Source organism: Aphis gossypii, chromosome 2, assembly GCF_020184175.1.
Source record: "Aphis gossypii isolate Hap1 chromosome 2, ASM2018417v2, whole genome shotgun sequence".
Classification (NCBI taxonomy): domain Eukaryota; kingdom Metazoa; phylum Arthropoda; class Insecta; order Hemiptera; family Aphididae; genus Aphis; species Aphis gossypii.
The window spans coordinates 196,659-211,593 of NC_065531.1; the positions used below are offsets into that span (position 1 = coordinate 196,659).

General features: G+C 26.3%; 2 protein-coding genes across 8 annotated transcripts in view; one reads left to right on the forward strand and one right to left on the reverse strand.

Moving 5' to 3' along the window:
• The window catches only part of LOC114132770 (uncharacterized), a 98,288-nt gene that overhangs the window by 53,709 nt on the left and 29,644 nt on the right, over nt 1–14,935 (forward strand). For all 7 annotated transcript variants that reach the window (XM_027998339.2, XM_027998338.2, XM_050199217.1 and 4 more), the window contains one exon: nt 13,114–13,376. In XM_027998339.2, the coding sequence (XP_027854140.1) occupies nt 13,114–13,376 (263 nt within the window). The remainder of the gene's footprint in view (nt 1–13,113; nt 13,377–14,935) is intronic.
• On the reverse strand, nt 4,754–7,432 carry LOC114132771 (small nuclear ribonucleoprotein-associated protein B). The gene is made up of 6 exons (XM_027998341.2): nt 7,228–7,432; nt 6,569–6,662; nt 6,215–6,499; nt 5,683–5,808; nt 5,485–5,574; nt 4,754–5,424 (listed from the first exon to the last, which is right to left on the reverse strand). The coding sequence occupies exons 1-6, from the start codon at nt 7,228–7,230 to the stop codon at nt 5,396–5,398; spliced, it is 627 nt and encodes a 208-aa protein (XP_027854142.1). The 5' UTR covers nt 7,231–7,432; the 3' UTR covers nt 4,754–5,395.

A 14,935-nucleotide genomic window follows, 5' to 3' on the forward strand; every position in this document is an offset into this window, starting at 1 on the left:
AATGTATGAATGATCCACAATTCATTGAATTAAACAATCTATAGATACGTCTTCTTATACGTTCCATAAAACGATGATTGTATGCATTCTTAGAAATGTATGTAGGTATTCAGCACTTTTGCAGCTTCGTATTATAAAATTATAAGTTGCTAATTTAAAATAAAAATTTAATAGTAAATCCAATAACAAACATAAAAGTGAAAAGGATTGATAATATGTGCATTTAATGATGTATTTGATTTGAATAACACCTTAAAAATATTTTTAAAAAACAATTGAAATTATTTTTCAACAATAAAGTGTTCACTATTAAATAAATCGAATGTACAACTGCTATACTATTACACAGTGTATAGTGTATAGAACTAAGTACTATATACTTACCCATAGTAACTATATATCTATGTAAGTAAATATATAATCAGAGTTTAAACTTTAAATTAATAATAATAATTTTGTTTTTTTTTTCTATAAAATATTTAAATAATATACCGAATAGATATCAAGAATCCAAGCTCAACAAATTGTCAAAACAAATTTTAAATAAAAGGTGGTCTAGTACTCTAGTGGGTATTATGGGTAACGTTCTACTTTACAATAGGGTTCGAGTGGATCTTTGATATAGAATGGGTCACTAGGTACAATGAGTGTATTAAATTTGAATACAATGATAGGTACCATTATACATAAAAAAGATTATGAACTAAGATGATTTGTCAGTCTAAGATACCTATATATTTTTGTAGTGAAAAACAAAAATTTAAAATTATTTTATAGTAAATCGTTATTTTACGAGTGACTTTTGCATTTCGTAAAAATTTAAACTAAGGATAAATTTTGTTTTAATTGGCCAACGTTCAAGTTCTTTTATAATTATTGTAATCCAAACTCATCGAAATTCTTTTATTAAATGTTCAACTCTTAGTTAATTATAAAAATTTTTTTATAAATTTTAACTACTAAATAATTTCGAAATATTCATGATATTGACGAATTTTTGTCAATATTTGAACATCAAATGCTAATAATAAAAAATTGTGCCTATGTTTTCTTATCATTTTTGTATCTGCGCTTTATGACTAACTTCCGAGGAACTTTGTATTCAGTTTTCAAGTATTTTGACTCAGCCAAAAAACAATTATCGATATTTATAAAAAAAAAACTAAACAAAAACGAATATTTCAAATACCTATAAATAGCCTTAAAATATGCGAAATATTTTGAAAAATAAATTCTGTAAATATAATACCAATCAAAATAACTGATGTAATTCTCAAGTACCTATCTACGACCTATATGCTTCTTGAATAATAACAAATATTTAAAATCGTTTGAGGATAAATCTTAACCGTTAAGCAATTTCGTAAAAATTTAAAATTCAAACGCACATCATAATATTTTTTCTTATAATGAAGCTTCAAGTTTTCTCTATAGCAATTTGAAGGAAAAATTATGGAAAAATTACTGTGAAATTTTTTTAACATAGATATAAATATAAAAATTTTTATAAATGTCCAACTACAATATTACTAGCAAATTTTCGTGACTTTGGCATACTTCGTAAAATGTTGAACTTTTAACTGAACTGCTTTCACATTACTTCTGCGAAACTTTTAAATGCTTAAAAAATAAAATTTTGATAACAACGATTTTTTTTAACTAGATACAATAAGATCAACACTAATAAGAAACCTTGTATTAAAAAAAAAAGTTGTTTTGGGAACCCGAAATTGTTATATCGACACTTCAAAAAAAAAAAAAAAATACTCAGAAAAATCGAAAATTTCAGTTGTCTATAATATAAGTTCAAATTTTTACGAAATATGTCAAAATCGCGAAAATTTGCAAGTAATTATGTAGTTGAAAAATCATAAAATTGTTTGTCTATATCTAAGGTTAAAAAATTCAACACTAAGTTTTCCTTCAGATAACTATAGAGAAAACTCGAAGCGTCATTATAGGAAAAAATGTTATGTGTAAATGTTGTATTAAATATAATATGTAAATGTTATTTATAAAAAATTTTAGATTTTTGTTATATTTAAGAATTACTAGGCGTAAAAACTTGAAACATACAGTATACACCAGTTATTTAAATTGACATTTGTCATACATGATTAAATGATTTAATTTTTGGGTACCTAACACCTACTTATTCAGGTCATTAAAACATAATCCACCTTTTCACCACCCAATTTAAAATACAATATATTTTGTATATTATATCCTAACAAATCATCTCCTTTCGGAATCATTTATCGTTTGCAATGATACTTATCATTGGATTCAAATTTAACACTCCTATATATAATAGTGATCCACACACAACACGGCACCTAACGTACAGCAGAGCGTACCCACTTGACCACACTTTTTTGATAAAAGTAATAACTAGTAAAATACTACTTAAAGTACCGTAAAATAGTAATTTATTCATAGTATAAAAAGATAATATTTTAAAAGAAATCAAAAACATTATTGCGTATAGTAACATTTAGAATAATATCATACGTATAACATATGAATTACATACATACATATATATACCACAAATAAATTTCTTTAAAAATTATTGGCTGTATATTATATTTTTAGATTTTTATGATATCTATATTAACTCAGAACCATTTATAAGGTATCTTATACTTAATTTTTAAAACTTAAAATATATAAAAATAAATTGTATTATACATTTTTAACTACAAAACAGTTCACAATTTATTTCAACTTTAAATATAGGTATATAAAACAAATTGTACCTATTTATTTTCAATATTTTTATATAAATTTGAGTTAAAACAAATTTAAATTGTTCATGCCTATAAATAATTAACCTAGTTTCTTATCCAAAATAAAAATATTTTTTTGTAATGTCGTATACTCCAATTACTCGGACGTATACCAAAATAAAGTAAGACCAAAAATGATGTGAAATACTTTATTTGAACGCGACGTCCAGTGGTAATCGAGTCACACGATCACTACCTGTAATGACCCCTTTTCTGCCTTAACCATATCTCTTATATACTAAATTTACAATTGAGTAATTATCGATTCTCTTATTATACTAATTTACATTTCATACACCTTAACTTACGTAATTATTATTTTAACCCAATTAATAACTAATTTTATTTACATTTCTTACTACTATGTTTTGATTACTATGCTAACTAAAATATAAAAGTTTAACAACACTATATTTCATAATTGTTATCTAACCTATTTAAATTCTATTTTTTATTATTGCTTAATTATTGAAATTCATTAAATCCTAATACAACAGTAATAAGTGAGAATTGCAAAGAGTGCAATGTATGGAAATTAAAGTTTAGATGATTAGTAAGTGTTTAAAAGTGTAAACAAGTTGAGTGGAGTGAAGTTGTTCGGGTGTACCTATCCTGAAATACCCTAATATAAATACCTACACTTTCTATAAAAATAATCCAATAAATAATTGAAGAGTGAAACTATATGTTTTTTTATATTTATCAGAAAAGTTTATTTTATTATAGATTGTAGGTATAGGTTTGTAATATATTATAATGCTCAAAAAATATTAGAGCTTAAATATCGGAAATGTATAATGTGTACTTCAACTAATCTCGGTTTGCGAGAATCACTAGAAACTAAATAATAAGAATTTAATTTTTTTAATGAGATTGAATTCTATTTTTTTTTTTATGTGCTTGTGTATGTTATTACACTGCTTTGTTCATACGCGAGAATTATTAATAAACAGAACTGTTTTTCAGTATTTCAATTTTTGCATGATTACGCATCGCACCCTTTCATTCGTGAATGCGTGATTGCAGAAAACTGTGGCTTTATGGCTGTATTATTAGGTTGATAAAAATCTACTTAATAGATACTTTCAAAAGATTGGTCTTTTAAATTTAAATACTTTTATTTATTACACTTTTATCTATAACAAATATAATTCATAAAAATCAAATGTTTCAGCAACTAAATACAATTTTTAAATATTACTTTTTAAAGAAATTGTGTGTTTTACATTGATAGTTAATAAAAAGATGTACCAATACACTATACAGAGATATAGCTATCATCAATCTATTTTATTCTATATGCTTTATTTTTAAAAGTTAATCTACCTAATGAATAATACACCTATTTTACATATACCTTTTAAAATATAGGTAACATTTGAGTACAGTTCAGTTGATAATTGATATTAATTAACCTAGGTCTATGAGTATCACTAATCTTCATTAAGTAAATACATGTTTGTCTATTACATAATTGTTTTGTAAATAAAAAAAATTAGGTAGGTAGTAGGTACATAAGTTCCATAATTATTTTTCTATTTATTATATTAGTTAATAATATACAATATTAATATCATTGTTTGAATGAAATAATTACCTATTTAAATTGAATTTAGATAGTATTCTATATTTATTTAAATATAAATATATATTTGTTATTACACAAAAATAAAATAATTAATAATAATTGCAATGATTTTTCCATTTTTGATAATAGGAAAAAATTCATGTACCAATTGTACCCATAGTATTAAAATAAGAAGTCTTAAAAGTAAATAGTTTCTACATTGTTTTAGATTGAATTTGTATTATATTATTGATATTTTATAAGATAAGGGTCGATAATTTAATTTTAAAATTAAAATATCAAAATGTACTTTCAAACCATAATAACCATTTAGAATATCAGTAATTTATTTAAAAATTGATAGTACCTATAAGTTAAATTTGCTACACACGCTATATGAAAAAAAATAAACATTTATTTATTCAAAATAAATGGAATATAAATAAGGTAATTATATCAAAACAATTACAGACATTTTAATTCTATAAATAATACAATTATTTTATTTTATATAATTTGTTGCAATATTTGTCATTGATTAACTTTTTCAATTTAGTTTATAGATGAGATAAAATTATGCCTTAAAAATAATATTACAACACAATATGTGAGCATTTATACTAATTTATGTACAAAATTATAAGCAAGTAAATTAATACTTGCTAATATGATGTATAGAAAATAGTTTAAGTTTTAATTTTTAAAATTATACATGCAATACACACGAAAATAACTAGCAAATACAGTCCATATACTAAAAAAAAAAACCAACAAAGATGAACCAATATAAATAACTAATAGACGTTGATTATTTTATAGATTTGCCCAATTTCATACTTATATTATACATATTATAATAGTACATAGAATCATGTTATTTTATCATTAGTAGTTATTAAATCAAAAGAATTTACAATATTAAATTAAATATGTAGTTGAACATTACTTATTTATGAAATTGGTAATATAACTGTTAAATATTATGTAATTATTTATTTAGTTATATCAAATCTTCAGCAGATAATAATAGTATTACCTACTAATATCCTCTTGGACCAGCTGGAGGACCTAAATAGAAATTATTGTAAATTTAAAAATTTATTTATTTTAATATATAGCACTACTTACCTCTCATCATAGGTGGAGGACCACGCATGTTGTTGGCTGGCATTGGTGGTGGTCCACCTCGACCCATGCCAGGCATTGGTGGCATACCAGCTAAGACATGATTAAAATATTATTAAATACATTATCAATATAATGTGTAGTAAATAATGTATTATATTCAAAATTAATCTATAAGATTAACCTAATAACCTAACCTACCCATTATGCCTGGTGGAGGAGCCATCATTGGTGGACCTCTTATTGGTGGTTGAGCTGGAGCACCTCTAGTGGGTGCCATTGCAGCTGGTGAAGGACCTCCAACACCTCTCACTGGTCCTTGTAAACCTATTGATAAGAATAAAATAAATAACATGGAATTTTAAAATAAAAATCATACACATATAATTTATTATAACAATTGAATTCCTAAAATAGTAAAATTAATAATTGAGAAAAAAAAATCAAATTTAAAATAATATTTATTTAATATATTACATATTATATTAAATTATGAATCATCTACAACCTATCTATAAAGTGATAATGATATTATTGTACAAAATAAATTCAGTTATTACAAATAGATACTCAAGGTCTAATTAAAAATACTATTTTATGTTTATGAAAATAATTGCAAGTTAATATATATATTTTTTTAATAAAATAAAAACCAACCTAGTTATTAAAAAAATATAAAATGCTATTTTCACTTAACTTAAAGAATAAAAAATATTTAATTCTAAAATATTACCAGGTGTAGCTGCTGATGGTATAACTGAGGGCATCCCTCGTCCAGCAGCACGGCTAGAACCTGGACCACCCCCACCTGGCAGTGGTACTCTAGGAAGACCTTCTTCAGGTGGAGGAGGTCCTTCAATAGTTATAGATACTATATTTTGTCCACGTAATAAGACAAAACCAAGTACACGCTTTTCTTCTCTCGGTTCAGCGGGTATTGTGGGTACTTTGGCTTTACTTTTCAATCTACGAAATTCTTCACAATCGGCCAAAATCAAGTTCATATGTTTATCAAAGGCTATGAAACACAAAACAATTTAATAAATGATCAAATGTCAACAGTTAAGTATATCAGTAAAAAAATAACCTTTAAATGTGCCGATAAACATTCTGGAATCTTGTAATATAACGCGCACTCTATAATTGATGTGCTGCATCATCTTGTTATTCTTTGTAACAGGCTATAAGCAATAAAAATATTATTTCACGATAAAAGACAGTTTACCCATCAATAGTACATACAATTAAAATATTATGAAATAAAACAAGTAACAATTGAATGTATTTGTGAATAACTAATTAAAAGAAATGCATTTGTCTAATTACTGAATTAATGAACTATGTTAAGCCAATTAGGGCGATACCTAAGTTAAATCTACCTGCAAGACAGACAAGTCACAATGAATAAAACATTGATAGCTAAAAAACTTTCTAAAAACTCGAATTTTTTTTTTTTACTCCTAGAGGTGTTTATAAAATTGTATCAAATTTATTATTTCTCTTAATATTCGAGTTATCGAGACAACTATCTTCAATAAACTTTGATGTGAATTTTGATGGGAATTGATAAAATAAGTTGTAATAGATAAAAAAATATGAAAATATCACATTGGTTTTTAAATATTATATGAAATTCTGTTGAAGAAAAATACAACTTAACGTTTAGGTTTTTGAACACACAAATCGCATTACAAAATACAAAATAAGACATAACAAAACACAATATTGTTGTAAAATAATACTCACCATTTTTGCTGCTAATGCGTAATACTACAGGATACAAAAAATAATGTGAATATTTTGAAGTGAATTTTAGAAATTCGAGTAAGTCGATACGTTAAAAAACGTTTAGTTTTCACATAAAAATCGAGTACACGATCCGGTACTTTATGATTTTCCTAATCAGTAAACAAACGACGAAACACCGTAGACACCTTAGCATTGCGGCCGCGCTCGCCGCTCACTGCTTATAAACTGAACTGAGGCACGTATATTCGCCGCGTACTGAGTTATGGAAACGGATCAACATTCAACAGGAGTGCCAACAACAACCAACGACAAATCCACGATTTCTGTCGGACTAGTGACTACCAGCCATAGATAATAAAGAATGGATAGGCCATTCGACCTTATCATACGTTCTCAAACAATTATGAATGTAGGTGCTTTTATTATTAATCCATATATATATATATATATCAGATTTTCAATAAGGGATAACCAAAAGTTGAGATAACAGGCACCTTTGTGAGACAGAAGATATCTGCTCTTTAGGAACGAGGCACCTAATGTTATAAGCATAGGCGTGGCCTATCCATTCTTTATTATCTATGCTACCAGCAGCTTAGTTCGTGCTTATTAAGCACTGCTTGATAGTTAATACCAATTACCAAACAACCAAACTTACCAAACTTGAAACTATCGTCCATCAGTCCTTCACGATTCACGAATCACGACTGTCATAGTCATCAGTCATCACAAATGAAATTCAAGTCAGAACAATTAATGCAATTATTATGGTACCTACTTAATATTTAGGTACTAGTTACTACTTACTTACCTACCTAGGTACTTGTCCACAGTAAGTTGTTAGTTACTTTTACTAGTTAGGTTTATTTATTCTTCATCTTTATTTTCTATATTGAAATGTCTTTAAGAAATACTTGTTATTGTTAATATCTACTATCTAGTCAATAAAATGTAAATAATGATTAGGTATTTGATTTTTAATATAATATCGTACATTGATAGGTAAAGAAAGATATTTTAAAATTTAAATTACAAAAATTGTAGTTCCAAATTATTTGAAGATAAAAGGTGCCGTAACTTGTATGCAGTACAAGAATGATAGAAAAATAGAAAATGTGATGTTTCAAAACACAAAAGAAACCATTAGTTTCTCAATATTAGGAAAAACATAAGATAGGTAGGTATTTATTTATATCCACAAGTAATAGTAAGTTCTAAGTACCTAATGATTTATGATGGGAAAAGTACGAATTATAATTTTGTATTTGTAAATATTCAATAAAAAATGTTAAAATGTGTACCTACCAATTTGGGAACATGTTTCCCGATATTTTTCATCTTGCGAAATAATTCTTTACTAAGAAAATCAAAAACCTTTGTATTTTTTTGTTAAACGCGTTTTTTACCCCCAGACAAAATGATTATTATTATTACCTAATTTGTTATACATAAATGAAGGGTGGAATCAACGTGCAGCTAAGATTACTGAACCAATGTATTTGAAATTTTCAATAAATGCATTTATTACTATGCATAGACGCACTAAGAAAGGTTTTTTCGAAATTCGCATTTTAAAGGATATAAAGAGTAAAGACCTGTGTCTGTAATTATAATAATTTCTTTCGCACTAATTATTATTGCCATGGAAACAAAAATAAAAAACAACGGTGGATATGGATTGTATTTCCAGGATGCGCCGGGAGGCGCAGGCAAAACTTTTCTCATTTTTTTTAGCGATCGATGAATAAACACAATACATCACATCGCCAACAAATTGAGACATGTAGGGTTCAGCTACCCATATGGCCATATATATATATATACAAGCTGAACTCGTGCACTTCGTTGCCCGTTAAAATGCCAATTCTATAATATGATTCGAATTTTGATTAATTTGTTAATATTCAGTTTAACGGTGTTCAAAACTTAGACATTTTCCTTGACTATCTTGATTATCAAAAAACTTTGAAAGCACCACATTAAAATGCTTTCTTATTGCACACTAAATTTGTGGTACAATTGTACGAATGTACCGTGTAAATTGCAAGCATTAATCTATCATTGTTCACGCTCTACGTTTATCAGTCAGTGAGTTAGTCAAGTAATAATAATATTATAGTCATTCTGCTTGTCGGCGTTGCCCCTGAGACCACAGAATAGATTTATTCTGTGGTGAGACTCTTATGATTACCTATGCAAGCAGTATATTATCAGGTAGGCAATCAACCCGTGATGGATTGCGGACCCCGTGAGATGTGTACATAAGTTTATAATTTCTAACCCTTAAGTTTCAAAGTTTTTTTTTATTATGGTGGATAAAATACAATAATGTATCATCTCGTGGTTTTTTTATTGTTACCTATCGGTAAAACAATAAAACTTGGTATAACTTGTTATGTTAGTCTATTACTGTGATTTTGAGATTTACGATGGACATTGACTAATTTCGCTAATTCTTTTTTGGTTGTTATGGTTTTGACAAAATATAACAACAGGTCTACAACTATTATATAACTTACATATTATGTATACCTGTTTCTAACGTGTAAGAACTAATATATGTATATTTTTTACCTGATAGGTCTCGTATAGGAACTTAAATTTGCCCACTGTGACCTATGGGGTATGACTAAATGATATAAACATCTGCTAAGACGGGCGGGTCTTTTTTCCTCCAAAAACGAGATACCGTTTTCCTCTACTGTCTATTTTCCTCCAATAAATAAAATAATAAAATAGTATATAATATTATATTTTTTAATAATATAAAGTAATGCAAAGTATAATAATACGATGTGTGTTTGCTCGGTAGTCTTTCGAGTTTTTTGGAGTATGAATACCAGAATATACTTCTTATTTAACAATAAATATAAGTTTGAACTTAAGCTTAATATTATATTTAATAAATATTTTATATTTGAGTTCATAATATTGAGCCAAGTAAATATGTTTTATTTTTCTTTAAAATGTGAATGGAATAACTTGCATACATTGGTATAGTTTATAATAATGAAGATGATGATTTTTCCCAAATTCTGAAATGTACGTGTCTGTTCACATTTATACATTTTTCACATTTGGTTCTTAAACTAAACCAAAACTTTGAATTATTCGAAACCGTGATTGTGTCAGGTTAATTTCTGCTCTATCTTTATAATACAGAACGCAACACTGCCTAAAAATTGGAGGAAAATAGACATTATTTTAGTCAAAAATAATGAGGAGGAAAATGGAAACCATAACCTTTTTTTTGGTGGAAAATTGAATCTCGTTTTTGGAGGAAAATGGCTACGGCCGATAAAACGCTGAGCTGCTGTTAAGTTATGAAAATCCTATCCAGCATATATATATAGTAATTATTCGATTTTTTAACTTATAAGTGATTTGCTGATAGATTATCATTTAAAATATTTTTCAGAAAATAAAATAGGGTAAAATACCTGCAATTTCATTTCATTTGAAGAGTTTGAATATTGTGAAAAAAAAAGCTTTTATGCATAGGTACCTAATTTTAAATTAAAGATTGTAACTACATTAATAAATTAGTATTGTGATGTATAGTTCTAATTGCTATGTTTATACCTATTGTTTATAATAATATTTTATCATCAATTATGATAGTCGGTAGATACTAAGTTGCTTCTGTATTGCCGTATTGGTACTAACTTGGTAAATAATTAATAAATATTTTTTTATGATTAGCCATTATGCTACATATAACTGCAGTTAAAGTACTTTTATTGTGCAAATATCAGAAAGTATTCTTTGAAATAAACATACCTATAGTAGATATTTTTAAATCACTAAACTTTCTTATTTCCGTTCAAAATATAAATAAAAAACTTAGGTAAGTAAAATAACTTATTATAATAGGTATGCATTACTGATCTTAAACTTTTTCTAGTAATACCTACTATAATATAAGACATATTCTAACAGACTTTATAAAACTTTAAAGAAAATAATTCAAACATTTCAGATTGTTTATACTCGTAGTATTATATGATTATGATTAATGTATATAAACTTAGATCTTGTAAATAATAATTAATCTATCAATGCATAATATAAAAATTACATTTTAAAATATAAAGTAACATAAAATGTAATGAATCATATCAAGATGAATTATTGATCTGGCGTCTAAATAAAAATTAAAAATATAACAACAACTCAACCTTTTATAAACTATATCGGGTGTTTGAATGGTAGGTATATTCGTTACTATAAAATCAACGTCAATATAAAATACTAATTTGTGTGACCTTGTTCATATTATATTGTTATTTGTTATAATATATCGTACATTTTTATAGGTATCATTCATAAGTCAAAATTTCAAAAAATTATTAAAATAGTCTTAACAAATAGGTAGATACTGGTTTTGGTTTATTGTATTGTGTTAAAGTTAAATAATATAATAATATAGATACAAGTTTTTGATTTAATTAATAAGTGGTTGGTGATTAGTTATTGATGCCAAAAGTCTATACTGCAAACTAAATTTTATATACGAATAGGTTAGGTTAGGTTATTTTCATTAATATTTCAAAATTAATAAAAATACAATAGTAATTTTAGTAACTTAAGTATTTTAAATTTTTAAACCGAAGCTATTGTTGAGTGTTGAAAAACCAAAAGTTACAATGAATTAGGTAATTATTTATTTTATGCATTTAAATAGCTATATGATTTAGATTTTAGGTTTCAATACTATTTATAAATTTCAATTCATTTTATTTCTGTAATAATACTTTATGAACTTATTATCTATTATATATTATACACTTGTGAACAAAATCTCAGTCCTCAAATAATTCGAATAAATTATTGAACGCCCCGTGATAAAAAAGTAAATAATTCGTGAACTCTAGCATAGGTTTACAGATAGTTTCTTTCATGATTCAATAGTTGTGAACTTTATAGCTCTTTTATAGCTCTTCCGAGGGAGGGTCACAATAATTTACTCAAATGATATTTTATTTCGGTAAGTTTTCGAAGTGTCGAAGTATTAACACATGGCGTAAATCGTATTACTAGAAGAACTTTTACATTCAAAAATGAATAATGTTAACGAAATTTACTAAATTGGTGTATTTTCTTGTTCTTGATGCCGACTTCAACCATAAATATCTTTGATCAGAGAACTTTATATAATAATTCATTTTCCTAAATATTATATGTGTGTATATAGTAGAGGCACGTATAATAATTATATGCCCTAACCTAATTAATTCTCATAAATTTTTTTTTCGTATGACGTTGGGTTAGGTTATAAGGTTAATATATGGTCCGGGAGTAGGCCCGAAGACCTGGTTCGGACGCCTAATAGGCAGAATTACTATTTGGGCACCCGTAGGTTTCTGCCATGCCCAGGGTGGGGGATGGCAGTCTCTCTCTCCAGACACCGTGACTTGCCCGAAGAAAGGTGCCGACCGTGACCGAGGTTCGAACCAGCAACGGTGCGCTTCGCAACCGATGCCTTAGAACGCTTGGCCACTCCATCCCTAATCATAACCTTACCCTCATAAATTATGCCCGTGCATAAAGTCAGTGTTAATTGTCTGAACTCATTAAGACTTGGATGTATCTTGATAGTCACAAATGTTTTCAAACTGATTTTCTGATTATTTAACGTAAAATTAACTATAAAAAAAATAAATAATATACCTATAAAGATAAATATATCTTATAGATTAAGCTTAGTAAAAATCACGTCTTCTAATGAAATTATTATAGATAAGTATGTAAAAAATAACAAGAAACGTAAAAGACTATCATATAAATTTATAATAACTTAATAACTGTCAAAAAATTGAAAAATAATTTTAATTATGTGTACTGAAATTAATGTGATAAATAAATATGTTTTTTTGATTTAAGATACTTGATCATGCGGGCAAAGGTAACGCTGCAACAATAACATCTAAAAAAGAAGTGCCAGGATCATATTGTGGTGAAATCGAACAACCACAAACATTTTTATCGGAAACAAGTTCAGTTAGAGTTATTTTTCAGACAAATAACTTTACAGATCAAACTTATTACAGTTTCGATTCAAGAGCTGAACAAGAAACTCAAGTTTACTTACGATATGGACAGCATCCAGAACTTTATCCAAATAGAAGAGGCTTGCTGAACCCTGGGTAAGAACAATATCAATTACATGTTTTAAATATTTTTTATTTATTTTATTACAAAAATTGGTGTGCTTGCTAATGCTAATTAAATGAATAAGATACCAAAGAATGTAGGCAAGTGAGTTAGTGAGTATCAGTGTTTCATTCTGTTGTAATACTGTACCTACATTTGGTGTTAACTGGGTCACTGTAATTATAGGAGTCAAAGTAAACATTTTCCAACAGTTTCAAAAAATCGAGAAAAACAAAAAAAAAAGTGACGGAAAAACGGGAATTTTTACGTAAAACCAGTTTTCGACCAAATCGATTTTTTTATATGGTTGTAACTCAAATACTAATCACTGTAAATACTTACAATTTTCACCAAATGTTTATGTTAGTGTTATCTATATACAGTTAAATTTTCTTTTGTAACCTAACCTTGTTGACTTTTTTTGAGTTATTTATAGACCACTGAAATTTTCGATTTTTATGCAAATTTTTTTTTGAATTGTCGGTAAAAAAATTTTGGATGACCAAAAAAACTTGAAAATTTAATACAAGGTTCCTTACAAATTATTCTTATTGTAGTTAAAAAAAAAATTAAAGATCGTTAGTCACAATTTTTTTTTATAAGCGTTTATAGTTCAAATTTTTATGAAATCTGTAGAAAACGCGAAAATTTGCAAAGTAATTTTGAAGTTGAAAAATCATAAAATTTTTTGTGTTAATAACTAAGGATTAAAAATACAACACTAAGTTTTCCATAAGTTTTCCTTCAAGTATCTATAGAGGAAACTCGAAGCGTCATTATAGGAAAAATTTTAATTGCGTTTGAATTTTAAATTTTTACGAAATATCGGAACGATAACTAACCTAACCTAACGATAAAGATACTTGAAATTTTCGTCAGTTATTTAGATTGGCATTTTAATTTGCAAAATATTTTGACTTTTTTTTTTAGCTATTTATAGACAACTGAAATTTTCAATTTTTCTGAAAATTTTTTTTTTGAAGTGTCAATATTTAGTGTTCAAAATAATTTGTAAATTTTTATTAAAAAATATTGTGATTATATATTTTTAATATTTTTGAATTTTTGTCTTAATAACTTATGAAAAAGAAACAATTCGATTTTTAAGTATTTTTACCAAGTGAACTATTTTTTATCAAATTCATTGAAAAAATGTTTAAAAAAATCAAAAATTTCTCATATTTATAATTTACTCAAACAGAATCAAAATACAAGTATTTTAAAATTATGCTATGCATAAAAAAATGATAATTTCAATATTTAGTGAAAATTTCAATTTTCGTTGGTTATTCAATTTGAATTATAGGTAGGTACTTAACCTTTTCGAACTAGTTTAGTATAAAAAGTCCCGGGTTTTCTTTATTTTTTTTTTATTTTTCTTGACTGTTTTTCCAAGTACTGGAAATTTTTTAATCTTGATCTTCCAAAGTATAAACTAGATTCAATTGTATACCAGAAATCATCCCTTATAACGTTTAAAATCTAAGTATTTTTACTGCTCCAAAAGTAATGACAGTCAACAAACCGAAAAAAAATACATTATTGTAAAATT